The sequence below is a fragment of the Giraffa tippelskirchi genome, chromosome X (assembly GCF_054371585.1).
Source record: "Giraffa tippelskirchi isolate mGirTip1 chromosome X, T2T-mGirTip1v1.2.pri, whole genome shotgun sequence".
In the NCBI taxonomy this organism is placed as follows: domain Eukaryota; kingdom Metazoa; phylum Chordata; class Mammalia; order Artiodactyla; family Giraffidae; genus Giraffa; species Giraffa tippelskirchi.
In genome coordinates, this window is record NC_137289.1 from 114,052,447 (window position 1) to 114,073,779 (window position 21,333).

At 40.9% G+C, this 21,333-nt stretch overlaps 1 protein-coding gene across 1 annotated transcript in view; it reads left to right on the forward strand.

The window, feature by feature from the left end:
• The window catches only part of PRRG1 (proline rich and Gla domain 1), a 147,825-nt gene that overhangs the window by 48,297 nt on the left and 78,195 nt on the right, over positions 1–21,333 (forward strand). The window contains exon 3 of the mRNA XM_081564085.1: positions 3,877–3,929. Coding sequence (XP_081420211.1) covers positions 3,877–3,929 — 53 coding nt within the window. The remainder of the gene's footprint in view (positions 1–3,876; positions 3,930–21,333) is intronic.

Below are 21,333 nucleotides of genomic sequence, written 5' to 3' on the forward strand. Positions count from 1 at the left end.
ACCTTTTGATTTCTCTTCTTTGGTCCATTGGTTGGTCAGGAAGATGTTGTTTAATTTCCATGTACCTGAATTTTTTCTTGCTTTCCTCTAGTTATTGATTACTAACTTTATAATATTGTGTTTGTAAAAGATGCTTGATATAATTTCTGCCTTCTTGAATTTGTTGAAACTTATTTTTTGGCCTACCACACGATCAATCCTAGAAAAAGTTTCTCTATCCTTGAGAAAAATGTGTATTCTGCTACTGTTAGATGGAATGCTCTCTGTCTGTTTGATCTATTTAGTCTGTAGTGTAGTTAAAATCCACTGTTTGCTGATTGATTCTCTATTTGGATGATATATCCATTGTTGAGAGTGGGATATTAAAGTCAGCATGTGTTACTGTATTGCTGTTTGTTTCTCATTTTATTTGTAGTAGTACTTGCTTCATATATTTAAGTGCATCCAATATTGAGTGCATAAGCATTTACAGTTGTTATATCTTCTTGATGAAATTGACTCCTTTTTCTTTATATAATGGCCTTCTTTGTCTCTCATGGCTATATTTAGCTTAAAGTCTACCTTGTCTGATCTAAGTATAGTTATCCCTGCTTTCTTTTGGTTTCTACTTGCTTGGAATATCTATTTCCATCCCTTTACTTCACCCTATATGTGTCCTTAAAAGTAAAGTGAGTCTCTTGTAGACAGCATATCATTGAAATATTATTTTTTATCCACTCAGCCATGCTGTTTTTGATTGGAGAATTTAACCCATTTATGTTTAAAGTAATTATTGCTAGATATTAACATTTTATTCTATTGAATTCTTCAGTTATTGTATTCCTCAGCTCTAAGATTTATGTTTTTCAGAAAGAGACTCACAGACTTAGAGAACGAACTTATGGTTGTTGGGGGGAAGGAAAGGAGGAAGGGATAGTTAAGGAGTTTGGGATGGACATGTACACATTACTAGATTTAAAATGGATAACCAACCAGGACCTACTGTATAAGATATGGAACTCTGCTCAATGTTATGTGGCAGCCTGGATGGGAGGGGAGTGTGTGGAAGAGTGGATACATGTGTATGTATGGCTATGTCCCTTTGCTGTTCATTGAAACTATCACAACATTGTTAATTGGCTATACCCCAATACAAAATTAAAAGTTTAAAGAAAAACCAGTGGACACTTCCATCAACCCCCCCAAAATTCTGTTTTTTTTTTTTATGGTTTCTGTTCACTTCTTGAACTTTTTGTTTTGTTCATGTACTATTTTCCTGATATTCTTTAGTTGTCAATGTGTTCTTGTAGTTCACTGAAAGTTCTTTAAGAGGATTTTTCTGAATTCTTGTTCAGACAGCTTATAGACCTATGTTTCATTAGGGTCAGATGTTGTAACTTTTAGTTTCTTTTGGTGATGTCATGTTTACCTGTTTGTTTCATGATTCCTTGATTCCTTGCATTGGTGTCTGTGCATTTGTTTAAGCAGTCTCCTCCTCCAGACTTTACAGGTTCACTTCTGTAGAGAAAGACCTTCACCACTCATGATAGCTTTCAGCTGCTGGACGGGTCAGCTGGTAGCTTCCACAGTCAGCAGGGCTTGCACTTGGAGTCTCACTGGGTGAGGCCATTGCCTATGCTCTGAGGTTGGGGGAAATGCCACTGACTGGGCTCCACTGTTGGGTAGGCCTATTGGCTGGGCTCCATGTTCAAGCGGAACTACTAGGTGACCATCTCCCTGTTTGGGTAGGGCTACTGGTTTTGTTCAGCAGTGAGATGGGACCACTAGCTGAGTTCTGATATTACCTCCAGTTGGGTAAAGTCCCACACTGTGTTGTTGGTAGGGTGGTGCCACAGATTCAATTCCATGATTGAGCAGGACTATGGGTTGGGTTCAGCAGTCACGCCTTGTTGTGTGGGATCTTAGACTGCACTCCACAACCCAGTGGTACTGCTGGCTGGATTTTATGTTTAAGCAGGGCCCCAGGCAGGACAGAGTGTTTGCACATGGCTTCAGGTTGTGCTCCAGGATTAGGTGGGGCCGCAGACACTGCCATGAAGTTGAACAAGGCTGCATGCTGCTGAGCTGCCTTGTTGGGTGGGACCGCAGGCTACCCTTCTTCATTGGGCAAGATTACTAGCTGGGCTTCCTGCGTGGGCAAGACCACAGGCTGTTTCCAGCGAGTGGGTAGGGCCGTAGGCTGGGCTCCTGTGATTATCAGAGTTGTAAGGCTAGGCTCCATGGCTGAGTTGGGAGTGTAGGCTCTGCTCTGCCTCTCTAGCAGTCCCATAGGCTGGGTTCTTCTATTGCCCAGGGTCACTGTTCCAGCTCCCTGGTTTTGTGGGGCCAGTGGTTATGCTCAGCAATTGTGCAGGACTACGAGCTTGGCTGTCTGACCAATCGGGGCTGTAAGATGAGTTCATAGCTGCTCTGGTTCCCCAGCCAGGCTTCCTGGAAGGAGAAACTGGAGGCTATGCTCAGCACTTAGCAGGGCTAGGCATTTGCTTGTCTTCATGGGCTGGATGGTAGAAGAAGCTCCACTGATTGTAGATCCAGATCAAGTAGAACTACCACCTGAGCTCTCTAGTCAGAAGGGGCCACCTGCTTAGCTCTGCAAACGGCCAGATCTGCTGGCCAGGATCTTTGCTCAGGCATGGATGTGAGCAGAAATGCCATTTGCCAAGGCCTGAGCACTGTTTGCTTTGAGCCCCGCCCCCTTCTCCATCTCTTTCCAATTCCCAGTAGTCAAGCGGCAGATTGCTCCAGTGATCTCCATAAGGCAAGACCTGAGTGGGCCTCCTGGGAAGTGTCCTATATGGTAGGGGAGCTGGATGCCCACCTTTGGCTCTCTTTTCCCAGTATGGAATCCATATTCCTCTCCTCCCCCCAGGGAGGAGGGTGATGTGGTCAGGGTGGATCCAGTCCGTTCACCCTTCTCATGTGGTCCTGTTCAGTCTCTGTTGTCCAGCAGGGTGCTTTAGCCTAGCATCTTCACAATGGGCATATGCACATTTTCTGTGCATCGTTGCTAGGGGGTCTTCTTGTGAGGGGAACTGAAATTGGGAATGATCTATGTGTCCAGGTTGATGACATTACTCTCCTCTATATGTTTGACTTAAGCAGGTTATATATTCCTTAACATAGTGATAAATTACGTCTTAGAATTGTGCCTCTCTGGTGCTTAGCTCCATATTGGGAATGTGACACGTGAACAGTAAATGTGTGGTAGTTTTGTGATTAAACCCTGTAAGAAAATGAAACCATTGTGGTATAAATTAGCTTCTGTATGTGTGTTTTCCTAAAGAAACAGAATTGCTGCTCCTCCATGCACACCTGCATTTGCAGTATGTATTTTTCTCCTCCGAAGTTTCTGTTGCCAGTAGCTCATAGTTATTATTGATTCATGCTGTTTACTGGTAGTAACTCTGTGGGCTGCTTTGCCGGAGGGATAATTTGATTAGAGGTACTGCTGTTTGACACCATTCAGGAAAATGTTACGCTCTAAAGGGTATTGGATTTGTCACAGAGTGACACTGAAGAGAAACCAGGGATAGGCAGGCTAATAACACACTAGCCTTGTTATTAAAATTGAGCCTTTTGGCATTTTTGTCCACCTTTTTTTGTTGATGTCACTGCTTTCCTATGAGAGAAGCACGTGAGCAATTTGATGACTTTTATTTGGAAAGGGCAGAAACTAATGCCAGATAAACAAGGTCATAGCCAACTGATATGGAGCCCATGTGTTCCAGAATACTGTGTTTCCATCTTCTGAGGTTAGATATCAGCTTTATTTATATAAGGGGGCAAGATTGGAAAGCACTGACATGAAATGCTCATGTTGACAGCATCAGTTTTAATGGAACTTGAATCTGACTATGTGTGTGCTGTGTTTTGCAGAGGGACTCATCATCCAAGGATCTACTGGAGACCACAGGAAAACATGGGGAGAAGTAAGTCTCTCTTCACTTATAAATAATTTAGATTCTCTCTACATTAATCCACTATATACAGGAAATTAGATTTGCAACTCAAAAGTTTTTTTTTTTTTTCTTTTGTAGACAACTAAATTATGTTTCTGGTTAGTGTTAGGTTTTGTCTGAAGCAGTCCTGTGCAGAGACAGGTTGCTCACTGGAAAGGATCTTCCCCCGCCCCCGTACCCCCAGCCCCCACCCCTCACCCCACGCTCTTTTCTGAACATCTCTTACTACAGGGAGAGAAGGCTCAAACTTGATATTATATAAACCTGCCCTATGCCCTAATCTCAGCTTCTTTACAACTCTTAGCAAAGTTACCCATATGCTGCTAATAATGGTTTCTAAGCCCTTAATGATAATAACATAAACAAAAATATGATTGTACTAAGCAACTAATGATAGTAGGGAAAAAAATCACCTGGGAGGTTGACTTAAATGGCTTTGGTTACCTGTAAAGTGTTAAAGCCTAGAATTAAGACCTATTAGATGAATTATTTGTGTTCGTTTTTCATTTCTCATAAGGCTGTTATATGGGCAGTTGACAACAGACAAATTAAAGGTTATTTCTTTGTTAATCAGCCACTGCAGTGACTTGATGAATAATTCTAATCAACATAGGTCATGAAATCTGATGTTATAAAGGACCTCAAAGGAAGAGTTGGTGTTGGGTAGTATAATGAGTAGAGTCAGAGTCCTGAATTCAAGTTCTACCTCTACTATTTTGATTAAATCCTGTCATTGCTCTAAACTTGTTTGTTCATCTCTGTTAAGTTCAGTTCAGTTGCTCAGTCGTGCCCAACTCTGTGACCCCATGGACTGCAGCATGCCAGGCCTCCCTGTCCATCACCAACTCCTGGAGCCTACTCAAACTCATGCCCATCGAGTTGGTGATGCCATCCAACCATCTCATCCTCTGTCGTCCCCTTCTGCCTTCAATCTTTCCCAGCATCAGGATCTTTTCCAATGAGTCAGTTCTTCACATCAGGTGGCCAAAGTACTGGCGTTTCAGCTTCAGCATCAGTCCTTCTGATGAATATACAGGACTGATTTCCTTTAGGATAGACTGGTTGGATCTCCTCACAGTCCAAGGGACTCTCAAGAGTCTTCTCCAACACCACACTTCAAAAGCATCAATTCTTTGGCACGCACCTTTCTTTATAGTGCAACTCTCACATCCATACATGACTACTGGAAAAACCATAGCTTTGACTAGATGGACCTTGGTTGGCAAAGTAATATCTCTGCTTTTTAGTATGCTGTCTAGGTTGGTCATAGCTTTTCTTCCAAGGGGGAAGCATCTTTTAATTTCATGGCTGCAGTCACCATCTGCAGTGATTTTGGAGCCCCCCAAAATAAAGTCTATCACTGTTTCCATTGTTTCTCCATCTATTTCCCATGAAGTGATGGGACCAGATGCCATGATTTTAGTTTTATGAATGTTAAGTTTTAAGCCAGTTTTTTCACTCTCTTCTTTCACTTTCATTAAGAGGCTCTTTAGTTCTTCTTCGTTTTCTGCCATAAGGGTGGTGTCATCTGCATATCTGCAGTTATTGATATTTCTCCCGGCAATCTTGATTCCAGCTTGTGTTTCATCCAGCCCAGCATTTTGTATGATATACTCTGCATATAAGTTAAATAGGCAGAGTGACAATATACAACCTTGATGTACTCCTTTTCCTATTTGGAACCAGTCTGTTGTTCCATGTCCAGTTCTTACTGTTGCTTCTTGACCTGCATACATATTTCTCAGGAGGCAGGTAAGGTGGTCTGGTACAGACAGCAAAAACAAGACCAGGAGCTGACTGTGTCTCAGATCATGAACTCCTTATTGCAAAATTCAGACTTAAATTGAAGAAAGTAGGGAAAACCACTAGATCATTCAGGTATGACCTAAGTCAAATCCCTTATGATTATACAGTGGAAGTGACAAATAGATTCACAGAATTAGATGTGATAGACAGAGTGCCTGAAGAACTACAAACGGAGGTTTGTGACATTGTACAGGAGACAGTAATCAAGACCATCCCCAAGAAAAAGAAATGCAATAAGGCAAAATGGTTGTCTGAGGCAGCCTTAGAAATAGCTGAGAAAAGAAGAGAAGCTAAAAGCAAAGGAGAAAAAGAAAGATATACCCATCTGAATGCAGAGTTCCAAAGAATAGAAAGGAGAGATAAAAATGCATTCATCAGTGATCAATGCAAAGAAATAGAAGAAAACAATAGAATGGGAAAGACTAGGGATCTCTCCAAGAAAATTAGTGATACCAAGGGAATATTTCATGCAAAGATGGGCACAATAAAGGACAGAAATTGTATGGACCTAACAGAAGCTGAAGATATTAAGAAGAGGTGGCAGCGTCAGAATGGCTGCTATCCAAAAGACTACAAGCAATAAATGCTGAAGAGGGTGTGGATAAAAGGGAACCCTCTTACACTGTTGGTGGGAATGCAGACTAGTACAGCCACTATGGAGAACAGTGTGGAGATTCCTCAAAATTTGGGGAATAGAACTGCCATATGACCCAGCAATCCCACTGCTGGGCATACACACTGAGGAAACCAGAATTGAAAGAGACATGTGTACCTCAATGTTCATCTCAGCACTGTTTATAATAGCCAGGACATGGAAGCAGCCTAGATGCCCATCAGCAGATGAGTGGATAAGGAAGCTGTGGTACATATACACAATGGACTATTACTCAGCCATTAAAAAGAATACATTCGAATCAGTTCTAATGAGGTGGATGAAACTGGAGCCTATTATACAGAGTGAAGTAAGCCAGAAAGAAAAACACCAATACAGTATACTAACACATATATATGGTATTTAGTTAATTGGTAAAGATAACCCTGTATGCGAGACATCAAAAGAGACACAGATAAATAGAACAGTATTATGGACTCTATGGGAGAGGGCGAGGGTGGGATGATATGGGAGAATGGCATGGAAGCATGTAAATTATCATATGTGAAACGAATTGCCAGTCCAGGTTCAACACATGATACAGGATGCTCGGGGCTGGAGCACTGGGATGACCCGGAGGGATGGGATGGGGAGGGAGGTGGAAGGGGGGTTATGGAAGGGGAACACATGTACACCCATGGTGGATTCATGTCAATGTATGGTAAAACAAATACAATATTGTAAAGTTAATATTGTAAAGTTAAAAAATAGAAAATAAACTAATTTAAAAAAGAAATAAAAGTAAAAAAAAAAAAAGAAGAAGAAGAGGTGGCAGGAATACACAGAACTATACAAAAAACATCTTAATGACTCAGATAACCACAATGGTGTGATCACTCACCTAGAGCCAGACATCCTGGAATGTGAAGTCAAGTGGGCCTTAGGAAGCATCACTACGAACCAAGCTAGTGGAAGTGATGGAATTACAGTTGAGCTATTTCAAATCCTAAAAGATGATGCTGTGAAAGTACTGCACTCAATATGCCAGCAAATCTGGAAAACTCAGCAGTGGCCACAGGATTGGAAAAGGTCAGTTTTCATTCCAATCCCAATGAAGGGCAATGCCAAACAATGTTTAAACTACTGCACCATTCACTCATCTCACACACTAGCAAAGTAATGCTCAAAATGCTCCAAGCCAGGCTTCAACAGTATGTGAACCATGAACTTCCAGATGTTCAAGCTGGATTTAGAAAAGGCAGAGGAACCAGAGATCAAATTGCCAACATCTGCTGGATCACCAAAAAAGCAAGAGAGTTCCAGAAAAACATCTATTTCTGCTGTATTGACTATGCCAAAGCCTTTGACTGTTCATCTCTGTGGTGGGATTAATAACATAGCACACTGTTAGCCTCAGAAGGTTGTGGCTGGCATAATGTGAGAATATATATGAAAGCATGTTGAAAACCCTAATGTATAATGGAAGAATGCAGAGGTCTCTGCTCATTGCTGTCCTTGTTGAAGATGTAGATCTCCATTGGTTCTTTTTTTTTTAATAAATTTATTTATTTTAGTTGGGGGCTAATTACTTTACAATATTGTAGTGGTTTTTGCCATACATTGACATGAATCAGCCATGGGTTCACATGTGTTCCCCCTCCTGGACCCCCCACCCACCTCCCTCCCCATCCCATCCCTCTGGGTCATCCCATTGCCCCGGCCCTGAGCATTTGTCTCATGCATTGAACATGGAATGGTGTTCTGTTTCACATATGATAATATACATGTTCAATGCTATTCTCCCAGAACGTCCCACCCTCACCTTCTCCCTCAGAGTCCATAAGACTGTTCTATGCATCTGTGTCTCTTATTCTGTCTCACATATAGGGTTATCGTTACCATCTTTCAAATTCCATATATATGCATTAGTATACTGTATTGGTGTTTTACTTTCTGGCTTACTTCACTCTGTATAATGGGCTCCAGTTTCATCCATCTCAATAGAACCAATTCAAATGTATTTTTTTAATGGCTGAGTAATATTCCATTGTGTATATGTAGTTAAAATGAAGTTATTTGATCAGATGCCTCTGTAGGCAGGAAGACTGGGACTAGGGTATGCTAGAGATAGAGTGCTTCCTTATGTTTGTGTTCTAGGCATCTTTCTCACCCTATGCCAGTCTGGGCCCTGGTAGGCAGCCCCAGGGATTATAGATGGAAAATGTCTTCCTGAACCTTGATGAGTCAGCTTTTGTGTGTTTTCTCCAGCACTCCCTCAGGGATTCTGGTTCTGTCCCCACCTTCACAAAAGATACCTATCTCTGATAGTTTTGACAATTTTAAAAACTGAATACATTTTTTTTAATGGTCAAAGTTCTAGAACTAATCTTTGCCAGGTCCTAACTCCAGCATCAACTCTCAACAGAACCTTCCAGAGTAACTGCAATCATGGTTTGATTTTCACTTTCTCTCAAGCTTCAAGTGGATTGGGAGAATGCTATGATTCTTGGTTTTCATCATGGCCCTGTAGTGAAGAGAGCTGCATTGAGACAGGGCAACATACTCCTTGTTTCCCTTCTTCCTTTTTAGAATAGTCATCAAATTATTATCAGTAAGTACTTGCTTTAAAAGATGCCTCAGCAAGTGTCCGTTTAAATGGTCAGGCAGTTAATAGAGTTCTTGCTAAAGGATACGGCTTGTTAGTGTAATCTGCAAAGATGGGGAGGTTTCCAACCCAGAGATGAGATAAGAGAAGCACTTCCAAAAACGCTACTTTTACAAACACATGGCAGCTTATAATAGTAGCATTTTGACTGTGTGAGCACTTTGAAAACTTCCTTAACATCCTGAATCACAAAGAATCTATCCTCGACACTCTAAGCTTTAGTTTGTCTGATTATACTTGTTAATTGCTGACTCTGTTAGTGAGGAAAAAAAAGATGCTACTGTGTGCTCTTTTTTTTTTTTTTCCTGGCCGTGTACAATGAAGTTTTTACTGGCTTTGGCAAAGGTTCTCACAAACATAGCTCAATGTGTCATATAAAGGGACAGCAGAGGAAAATATCAAAAAGACATGTCATTGGCCTCATTAATTAAGGAGCCACGAAAACGAAGAACACAGCTGGGAAACCATACAGTATAGATGAAAAATTAAATTGAGGTCAACTTCTTTTAGTATTCTTTGATGTTGGATGAAGAAATTATTTATAGATGTTTTAGAGAAATCCTTCTTTTGCTTATATGATATGGAAAAATTCATAGTCTTACAAATGGAGGAGGGAATGAGAACAGACTTGTGTGAATCATTTCTCAGTAGACCATCAGCAGTGTCCATTGTATGTGGCACTGAAATTCCATTTACCATATGGAGATTTAGTATTTAAGTAGGGTTTAGCTTTTATGATTCTTATGAATATATAATTATTTTGGTATTAACAAGTATCTGTAGAGTTCATAACTCATAGATATTTCTCCATTATCTTACTTGAGTTGTAAGAGAACCCTGTAGTATAAATATGGATTATTATCTTCATTTTATGTATTATAAAACATAGAGTCATGAGAGAAAGTCTTATCTAAAGTCTACAGTTTATAAATGAAGAGTCAGAAGGCAAACCTAGATCTCCTTATGTCATAGGCGGTTTTCATTTTCTTCCAATAAACTGTATTCTGAGCACCCTAGTCATCAGCTGTGTATAAAGTCGATTAAAAACTTAGGAACTATCTTATGGTGTGAAAGAAAATATTTTCTTAAACTATATTCTCACAGTATGGTGTGGGGGTAGGAAGAGAGGAAAAGAGAAATGGCTCAGTGTTCATCCTTATTGATGGTAACAGCTAAAACATCCGTGTCACATAGTGGAGTGCCTCAAATATCAAAATCCTCTGAGCAGCAGTGGTCCCTGGCTGCGGTAACTCAAAGGCAGCAGCACTGATTGGCAGTCACCAAGTTAAAGTAACAAGAAAGTCAACTCAGAAGCTTGCTGTACACAACACACAGTGGGAGGTCCCCAAAGTAAGGGGCCTAAGACACCACTTCCGTGGTGAAAGTCACCCTTCTTGATCAATAGGTTTTATCTCTGTGGTTTTTCATAACACAGAGAATACAATACACTGTGGAACACCAGAACAGTATGTAGTCAACAAGGAAAGATGCTGTTACAAAAAAAGAACAGCATGTATAAATTAAATTATGTGTTAAGATTTTAGTAGAGAATTAACATTTTCACAAAGAAAATATGAGGATTTTACAAAGGTGCACGTTTAGGCTTACCAGATATTATGTACTAGAAGTATCTGTAGTCATCTTCAGATAGATGTTAAAACTTTATCCTACCTTTTCATCCTCTCCCTCAACACCCCCCCGCGGCACCCCCACCACTGAATAACTAGTACATTCATGATAAAATGACAAAGGTCTCAGTACTCCACAAAGCAATTTCTTGGGAGTTTTCTTGCTAAAAAATTTTGGGGTTGTTGTTTTTGTTACAGTGTTTGAGTAGAATTTGATTTTTAGTCATACCTATTTTCCATCAGATTTTTTTCTATGTCAGAACACACTTCTCTTACTGCATATTTTAAGTACTATAGCAGCAATTTATGGTATTTATTACTCTAATAGGCAGTTATGATTGCTAATTTCATGTCTTTACCATAGTAACAAAGCTTGTGAAAGAAATTCATCTTGGCTTCTCAATAATAGCAAACTACAAGATGTTCCTACTCCTCTTTGACAAAATAAGAATAATATTTACCCATGAATCTTCAAACAGCTTTATTTTGCTTTGTTGTATAGAAAACAATATCTGAAATTGCTAAATGATAACAGACATACAGGTTATATTTTTGGAGAATAATTAACATAAAATTATTGATTCCAGCTCAAGCTGGAATCAAGATTGTTGGGAGAAATACCAGTAACCTCAGATATGCAGATGACACCACCCTTATGGCAGATAGCGAAGAAGAACTAAAGAGCCTCTTGATGAAAGTGAAAGAGGAGAGTGAAAAAGTTGGCTTAAAACTCAACATTCAGAAAACTAAGATCATGGCATCCAGTCCTGACACTTCATGGCAAATAGATGGGGAAACAATGGAAACAGTGATAGACTTTATTTTGGGGGGCTCTAAAATCACTGCAGATGGTGACTGCAGATATGAAATGAAAAGACACTTCCTCCTTGGAAGAAAGCTATGACCAACCTAGACAGCATACTAAAAAGCAGAGATATTACTTTGCCAACCAAGGTCCATCTGGTCAAAGCTATGGTTTTTCCAATAGTCATGTATGGATGTGAGAGTTACACTATAAAGAAAGCTGAGTGCTAAAGAATTGATGGTTTTTGAAGTGTGGTGTTGGAGAAGACCCTTGAGAGTCCCTTGGACTGCAAGGAGAGCTACCAAGTCCATCCCAAAAGAAATCAGTCCTGAATATTCATTGGAAGGACTGATTCTGAAGCTGAATGGCCAATACTTTGGCCACCTCATGCGAAGAACCAACTCACTGGAAAAGACCCTGATGCTGGGGCGGGGTGGGGGGGAAATTGAAGGCAGGAGGAGAAGGGGATGACAGAGAGTGAGATCGTTAGATAGTATCACCGACTCGATGGACATGAGTTTGAGTAAGCTCTGGGAGTTGATGATGGACAGGGAGACCTGGCGTGCTGCAGTCCATGGGATTGCAAAGAGTCGGACACGACTGAGCAACTGAACTGAACTAACATAAAAATATAAAGATTTCTCAGCACATTTTCTGTTTCTCCTCTTTTGGTATTTAGTCTTTGGAGATAGGTTTTACCTAGCTTAGAAGGAAACACTAGGCCTATAAATTCTTAATCCACAAAGTCAGTTTCCATCTTCATTATCCATACTTAATAGTAACATGCCTTTGATGTCCTAGGATCCATGGACATATGGTTGTGCTGTAGAGAAACAGTGACAGTGCTACCAGTTACAGTCTTTTGTTTATTATTATTAAACCATGGAGTTCAAGGCAAGAATACAGAAGTGGTTTGCCATTCCCTTCTCCAGTGGACCACGTTTTGTCAGAACTCTCCAGCATGACCCATCCGTCTTGGGTGGCCCTACATGGCATGGCTCATAGTTTCATTGAGTTAGACAAGGCTGTGGTCCATGTGATCAGTTTGATTAGTTTTCTGTAATTGTGGTTTTCATTCTGTCTGCCCTCTGATGAATAAGGATAAGAGGCTTATGGAAGCTTCCTGATGGGAGAGACTGACTCTCGCAGAAAAATTGATGCTTTTGAACTATGGTGTTGGAGAAGACACTTGAGAGTCCCTTGGACTGCAAGGAGATCAAACCAGTCCATCCTAAAGGAGATCAGTCCTGAATATTCATTGGAAGGACTGATGCTGCAGTGCCAATACTTTGGCCACCTGATGCAAAGAACTGACTCATTTGAAAAGACCCTTAGGCTGGGAAAGATTGAAGGCGGGAATAGAAGGGGATGACAGAGGGTGAGATGGTTGGTTGACATCACCAACTCAATGGACATGAGTTTGAGCAAGCTCCAGGAGTTGGTGATGGACAGGGAATCCTGGCGTGCTACAGTCCATGGGGGTCGCAAAGAGTCAGACATGACTGAGTGACTGAACTGAACTGATTAAACCATAGCAGCATAATTCCCTTGGCTCCTTTACTTCAAAGAACCCATACATATCCCCTCCACTTACCAAGACTTAATGGAAGGAAAGATGGTTCATAGCTGCTAGAGTAAATGTCTAAGTTCTTTGAGTCACTGCTGAACTAGTGCTCAGTTGAGGTCAATCCTAAGCTTTAATTCAAGCCATACAGCTCCATATTTTCAAACAGGAAATGTGTGTTCAAACTGACAAGGCTTGTAAAGTGACTGTTTAATAATGTACTGCCTAATTTTATTTGACAGCTCCCAGGTTTATAGTTCAAGTGAAGGCACACATTCAAAGACAATTATTTCATTTTCTGGCCTATATTAAATCTGAGAGTCTCGCTATTATGGTAGCATATTCATGCCTGTGCAGTTCAGATGATGTCACCAATTTATTATAAATCCTTATCTAGCTTCATAATTTTGTAACTGTAAAACAAATCTACTTGGAGCTGGCAACAGCCATTATTTTTTTCCTGACAAGATTTTCCCATTAGAAAAAAAAAAAATGAGCTTACTATGTGAGGTTCAGGCTGCCTTAAAAAAAAAAAAAACAACTCATTATAGTGCTTGATGCTTTTTGTCTTTGATACAATCCTCTCTGCCTTTTACCTACTGAAGAAGAAGACAACTGCGGTACATAAGTTTAGAATGGCTTCTTAACCCTAGCGCTGTTGACGTTTTAAAAATTTGAGGCAGAATACATAATATAGGCAAAACAATTCACCTAACATAGAATTGACTCTTTAAAAAAAAAATTTAGTTATTTAGTTTTGGTTGTCCTAAGTCTTTGCTGCTGTGTGGGCTTTTCTCTAGTTGCAGTGAATAGGAGCTACTCTCTAGTTGTGGTGAGCAGGCTTCTCATTGTGGTGCTTCTCTTGTGGAGTATGGGCTCTAGGATGCACGGGCTTTAGTAGTTGCAACTCCTGGGCTCTAGAACTCTGGCTCAGTAATTATTGTGGCACACAGGCTTGGTTGCTCTGTGGCATGTGGGATCTTCCCTAATCAGGGATTGAACCTATGTCTCCTGCATTGGCATGTGGATTCTTTACCACTGAGCCACCAGGGAAGCCCAGAATTGACCATTTTAAACTGTACAATTTAGTGGTATTTAGTACATGCACAGTATTGTGTAACTCCAGTACCAAAACATTTCCATCACCTCCAAGGGAGACCTTCTCTACCCATTAAACAGTCAGTCTTTATTTTGCACTCTCCCAGGCCCTGACAACCTGTTAGCTGATTTCTAGCTCTATGGATTTATCTATCATGGATATTTCATATAAATGGAATAATACAATATGTGCCCTTTGGTGTCTGGCTTTTTTCACCTGGCATAATGTTTTGTAGATTTATCCATGTTGTATTAGTACCTTATTCTTTTTTTATGGCTGAATAATATCCCATTGTATGAATGTATTACAATTTGATGAGTCATTCATCAGTTGGTGGACATTTGGGTTGTTTCCACCCTTTGGCTAATTGGATATAGTGCTCCTGTGAACCTTGATGTACAAGTTTTTGTTTGAGTATCTGTTCTCAATTCTTTAGGCCAGATTTGTAGGAGTAACTGTCAACATTTGGGACCAGATACTTCTTTGTTGTGGAGGCTGACCTGTGCATTGTAAGATGTTCAGCAGCATCCTTGGCTTCTCCCCACTAGTTGCACCTACCCCTCCAAGTTGTGAGAATCAAAAATGTATCCAGGGACTACCCAGGTGGTCCAGGGTTGAGACACCACCTTGCAATGCAAATTTCAATCCCTAGCTGGGGAACAAAGACCCCCACATGCCACAGCGCAACCAAGTCCATGTGCCTCAACAGATCTCACATGACACAAGGAAGTGCCTGTGTGCTGCAATGATACTCAGCACAGACAAATAAATTTTTTTTAGTTTTTAAAAAATATATCCAGACATTTCCAGATGTTCCTTGGGGTGCAACATCACCCAAGATAGAAAACCACTGATTTAGAACGAAGGATAGTGATAGTGAAAGTCACTTAGTTGTGTCTGACTCTTTGCGACTCCATGGACTATACAGTCCATGGAATTCTCCAGGCCAGAATGCTGGAGTCGGTAGCCTTTCCCTTCTCCAGGGGATCTTCCCAACCCAGGGATCGAACCCAGGTCTCCTGCATTGCAGGCGGATTCTTTACCAGCAGAGCCACCAGGGAAGCCCAAGGATACTGGAGTGGGTAGCCTATCCCTTCTCCAGTGGATTTTCCTGACCCAGGAATTGAACTAGTGTCTCCTTCATTACAGGCAGATTCTTTATCAACTGAGCTATCAGGGAAGCCCCAGAATAAAGGATAGGAAATCTTTAGAGATAAGCCAAACAACATCATTGTGATTTTCATAGAAGTAATTTGAGTCTCAAGGAGAGCGTTAGAGTCAGCGCTCTGTGTCTTCGGTTATCTTCATGTTCCACAACCATGGATTCAATCCACTAAGGATCAGAAATACTGGGAAAAAGTAAAAATTTCAGAAAGTTCAAGAAAGCAAAACCTGAATTTGCTGCATGCCATCAACTGTTCACATAGAATTTACATTGTGTTTCCAGCTATTTATATATCATTTACATTGCACTGAGCCTCCCTGGTGGCTCAGACGGTAAAGAATCTGCCTGCAATGTAGGAGACATGGGTTTGATCCCTGGGTCAGGAAGATCCCCTGGAGAAGGTCATGGCAACCCCTGCCTCAGTATTCTTGCCTGGGGAATCCCACGGACAGAGGAGCCTGGAGGGCTTCAGTCCTTAAAGTTACAAAGAATTGGACACAACTGAAGCGACTGAGCATGCATGCCATTTCACATAAGGGACTTGAGCACCTGCAGAATTTGGTATCCTTAGGGGGGCCTGGAATCTATCCTCCACAGCTGCTGAGGGACAAATGTATATGGTTGTCAACAGAAATGATCAGTAAACCAATCTATGATAGGAATAGAAAGGAATTTTGTTTAAGCCAAACTAAGGATTAAGGAAGCCAAACAAAGGAAGCTGGAGCACCAGTATTTTGGTCACCTGGTGCGAACAGCCTACTCATTGGAAAATTCCCTGATTCTGGGAAAGATAGAGGGCAGAAGGAGAAGGGGATGACAGAGGATGAAATGGTTGGATGGCATCACTGATGCAATGTACATGAACTTGGGCAAACTTTGGGAGATGATGAGGGACGGGGAGGCCTGATGTGCTGCAGTCCATGGGGTTGCAAAGAGTTGGACACGACTGGGCAACTGAACAACAACAAGGACTATAGCCCAGGAGACAGTGTCTCAGATCACTCTGAGGAACTTACGCTGGAGAAGCATAGTTTTCAGCACAGTTTTTTTTTTTTTTTCCATTCAACCAAAATTTATTGAGTAGCAACTGTGTGCTCAACACTGGGAATACAGCAGTGAACACGATGGGCACAACACCTGCCCTCATGAGCTTACAGTCTAGCAGCCTGCCAGCCAATTAACATCCGTAATTTTTACATTACTGTTGTAGGAAGTGCTCTGAAACAGGCCTGGTGCTAAGAGAAGATTTAACACAAAGTCTTGACCTACATATGGAGAAACCAGAAAAGTTCTCTGTGAAGAAGAAACACTTAAGATTAGCACAGCGGGAAATGGAAAAGTGCTGCAAGCAGAGAGAACAGCCTGTGTGCCGGCTCTGAAGCAGGAAGATATTTAATAAACAGAAAGCCAGCCAGTGTGACTGGGACATAGGGAACGAAGAGGGGGTGATGCGAGGTAGAGGCTGATTTATGAAAGGTCTTTAGATTTAGGACTTTATTCCAAAAAGCAGCTGGAAGCCACTGAAGAATTTTCAGGAGGAAAGTTAGATGCTGAGGTTTGTTTTTAGAAGCTCACTCTGCTGTGTGTGGGGGTGGTGGTTGTTTAGTTGCTCAGTCGTGCCCTACTCTTTTGCGACACCATGGACTGTAGCCTGTCAGGCTCCTCTGTCCATGGGATTCTCCAGGCAAGAATACTGGAGTGGATTGCCATCTCCTTCTCCACAGCACAGTTTTGTATCTTGTCAGAAGAAAAAAATACCATTTTTGGTTTTTGTCCTGACAAGAAGTCAGGGATCCATTCCTTCAAGATTTTGAAACAACAATAACAAATCAGCATGTACACAGGAGTCAGTATAGCCTTGGTACCTGGGAAGGACGTCTCATCATTGAAGGAGCACCACCATTGGCAGCCCAGGAAGGGAGGCATTCAATGTTTATTTTTAACATAGACGTTTTTTACTTCTGGTCAATGCACACTTTTCTTTAAGAATCAAGGCAGATGTAGAGTGTTTGTTTGATAAGCCACAAACAGGCTGTTTTAGTTAGCATAAACTTTGAGTTTAATTATATATATAAGCCAGAATGACTCCCTCATACCTTAGTATGTGAAATTTGCTTCCATTATGGTTCTAGAAACCAAGATGTAGTGCTGGTCCTAGAATCAAGCAGCTGAGTCCTTGGATAAGTCATTTAGCCTGGATTTCCCTTTTCTTATCAGCAAAATGAAGGGATTGAGATGGATCCATGGTTTAAGTGTGCTCAGTGAAGCCCCAGGTTTTCTACAGGGGTCCCTGAGGAGCCACTAGGAGAGAAGGAAAAGAAGAGGGAATACTGGTGAGTGTTCTTCTTCCCTTCAGACAAAACAAGCGGAAGTTTGAATTCTATCAACATCACTTCTAGAACAGATTCACATGTAAACAACGTTGATTTCACCAGTGAAAAGTCCTTTCAGAAATCTGTGTGCTAATTAATAAAAGCACTAATTTGTCAGTGAGATTCCGTTTCTGAAATCCATTCTGCTCTGCTGTTGTGCATAACAGAAAGATAGCTGACCACTAGCTTTGCATGTTCTCTGAACAACCATCTCTGATCTGAGACTTTTTGATTAAATGTAGTATGTATTCGGAGAAGGCAATGGCACCCCACTCCAGTACTCTTGCCTGGAAAATCCCATGGGTGGAGGAGCCTGGTAGGCTGCAGACCCATGGGGTCGCTAGGAGTCGGACACGACTGAGCGACTTCACTTTCACTTTTCCCTTTCACGCACTGGAGAAGGAAATGGCAACCCACTCCAGTATTCTTGCCTGGAGAATCCCAGGGACTGTGGAGCCTGGTGGGCTGCCGTCTATGGGGTCGCACAGAGTCAGACACGACTGAAGCGACTTAGCAGTAGCAGCAGCAGTATGTATTCTGTTAGGACAATCATTCACTCCTAGCATCTATATTACAGTTAACTATCCCATAGATAATACCATACTGTCTATGTTGACAGAATGTAAAGCATTCACTGTAACATAGTTATATATTTAAAGCTGTATTTCATGTTTGCTGAGTCTCGCTACATGCCTTACCCTGCCCCCCCCAGCCCATTTAATGGTGACTGTTATAGTTGTTTCTGTATTCTTCCAAATGGGACAGATCCAGTGTAACCAGAATCAGTGTAAATCAGATTCATAAACTAAAAACAAAGTTTTGTGGTTGTAGCAACTATAATCTCTAAGACAAATGATCTTCTTGTTGATGAGAGTTGAGGTACTGCTGCTGCTGCTAAGTCACTTCAGTCGTGTCTGACTCTGTGCGACCCCATAGACGGCAGCCCACCAGGCTCCGCCATCCCTGGGATTCTCCAGGCAAGAGTACTGGAGTGGGTTGCCATTTCCTTCTCCAGTGCATGAAAGGGAAAAGTGAAAGTGAAGTCGCTCAGTCGTGTCCGACTCTCAGCGACCCCATGGACTGTAGCCTACCAGGCTCCTCTGTCCATGGGATTTTCCAGGCAAGAGTACTGGAGTGGGGTGCCATTGCCTTCTCCGGTTGAGGTACTAGTGATGGGAAATACCTATCTTGGGAGTTCCCCTGTTTTCGTGATTCAGGATTGTGTGCTTAATGTTGTGAAAATTAGATCATTTTCTAACCCCATATTTGTTTGCTTCCTGTGAGTAAGGCACAACCCTCGTTCATAAATATCACATGTTAGAGTACCATACATTTGAGCAGTTGTTGTAATTGATAGTAACTTGATTGCTGTCATCTACCATTTCATGAAGTATTCTTTTTGATAAGGAGTCATTGTAAAACTCCTTCAAAGAAAATTTGGCTTTTTACCTTCCCTTGTGGGAGAATCTATTAGATAATTTCTCTGTATCTCATTATTCCTTACAAAGCGTAAAATCATTAGACAAGAGACATCTGAATATATGATGTAAAATTTGGCTTTTAAGTAAACCATATTGAATTAGTAAGACTCATGGGGGGAGGGATCTGTTGACTTTATAGACATACACTACCTCTTTTGTCTTCAGTCTTATAGAAATCCATTTCTGGATTTTTCTCTACACTTATTCCTGGAAACCTGCCTGTTATTATCTGGCATTTCATTGCATACCTCTGATAGCACAAAGATGTCTTTTTTTTGAAGTCTTAGATAGGGATCATAACCATTACATTGTCCTTAAGAAGCAGGTTCAAGATATTAAAGATACAACAGTTAACTTCTTTTCTCAAACCCTGAGATGCCCCACTGTCTCTAGTTCAGTCCTATAACATTAAATTATGTTTTAAATGTCTCAGTTCCTGAGTGGGTTTCCACTTCCTAATTCATGTGAAAATGTATACTACATGCCATTCTAACTAAGTTGTAAGTTTGTGACAACCTGTATGGGCACATGAGCATCACTGTACAACAAATTCTGAATTATAAACCTACCTTCTCGAAAAAAATAGACTTTAATTTCCACAAATAGGTTACAGTGGTGAAATACATTTGAGAAATAATCTTTTTCCCACCTCCCTAAGTAATAGGAGGGTTTCCCTTGTGGCTCAGCTGGCAAAGAATCCGCCTACAATGCTGGAGACCTGAGTTTGATCCCTGGGTTGGGAAGATCCCCTGGAGAAGGGAAAGGCTACCCACTCCAGTATTCTGGCCTAGAGAATTCCGTGGACTGTATAGTCCATGGGGTCACAAAGAGTCGGACATGACTGAGCAACTTTTTTTTTTTAGTAATAGAGAGATGATTCAAATAGGATCTTTTTTTTTTAATAGTGAAATTTATTTTTAATTGAAGGGTAATTGCTCTACAAAATTGTGTTGGTTGCTGCCAAACATCAACATGAATCAGCCATAGGTATACCTATGTCCTCTCCCTCTTGAACCTCCCTCCCCATCCCACCCCTCTAGGTTGTCACAGAATCCTGGTTTGAGCCCCCTGAGCCACATAGCAAATTCCCATTGGCTATCTGATTTACCTATGGTAATGTGTATGTTTCCATGCTACTTTCTGCATACATCCTACCCTCTCCACCCCCCTACCCCGTGTACGTAAGTCTGTTCTCTATGTCTGTCTCCATCGGTTCAGTTCAGTCACTCAGTCATGTCTGACTCTTTGTGACCCCATGGACTGTCTCCATCATTGCCCTGCAAATAGGTCCAACAGTATCTTCTTTCTAGATTTCATATATGTGCATTAATATACGATATTTGTTTTTCTCTTTCTGACTTACTTCACTGTGTGTAATAGGCTCTAATTTCATCCACCTCATTAGAACTGACTCAAATGCATTCCTTTTTATGGCTGAGTAATATTCCATTGTATATATGTACCACAGTTTCTTTATCCATTCATCTGTCAATGGACATCTAGATCTCTTCCATGCCCCAGCTATTGTAAATAGTGCTGCAATGAACGTTGGGGTGTGTGTGTCTTTTTCAATTGTGGTTTCCTCAGAGTATATGCCTAGGAGTGGGATTGCTGGGTCTCACATTCCTAGTTTTTTAAGGAATCTCCATATCGTCTTCCACAGTGGCTGTATCAGTTTACATTCCCACCAACAGTCAAATAAGATCTTTTTATTTTGCATAATTTTGGTTTTTAGGAAGTGAGATGTCACTTGAGAATTCTAGTGAGACTTAGTTGTTCTAAGGAAAGTTGTGTCCATCCATTTGTGATACGAAATGCCTATTTATACCCATTTTAGCAGAAAAAAACTTGAAGGCATTGTATGTACACACAACTGAGTGAATGATGGTATCAAAGTTTAGAAGCAAGGAAATATGAGTGTGACATTTTATAAGATTTTTTATAGTATATAAATCTGAGCACAGGATTTGATGGGGAGGGTATCTTGTTGATTTTTGCTTCTTGTTTGTTTTTATTGTTGGTTTGGGGGATGGTGGTTGCTTGGCTTAAAAATAATATATTCATATCCCCAAAGAATTTGAATGCAATACACTACTCCCACTTAACAAAAATCTTTCCAAGTATAAAATTTCAGTTACAACTGAAAAGACCTAAGAAATCATATACATATAAACCTTAGCTTAACAAGTTAGGAGAC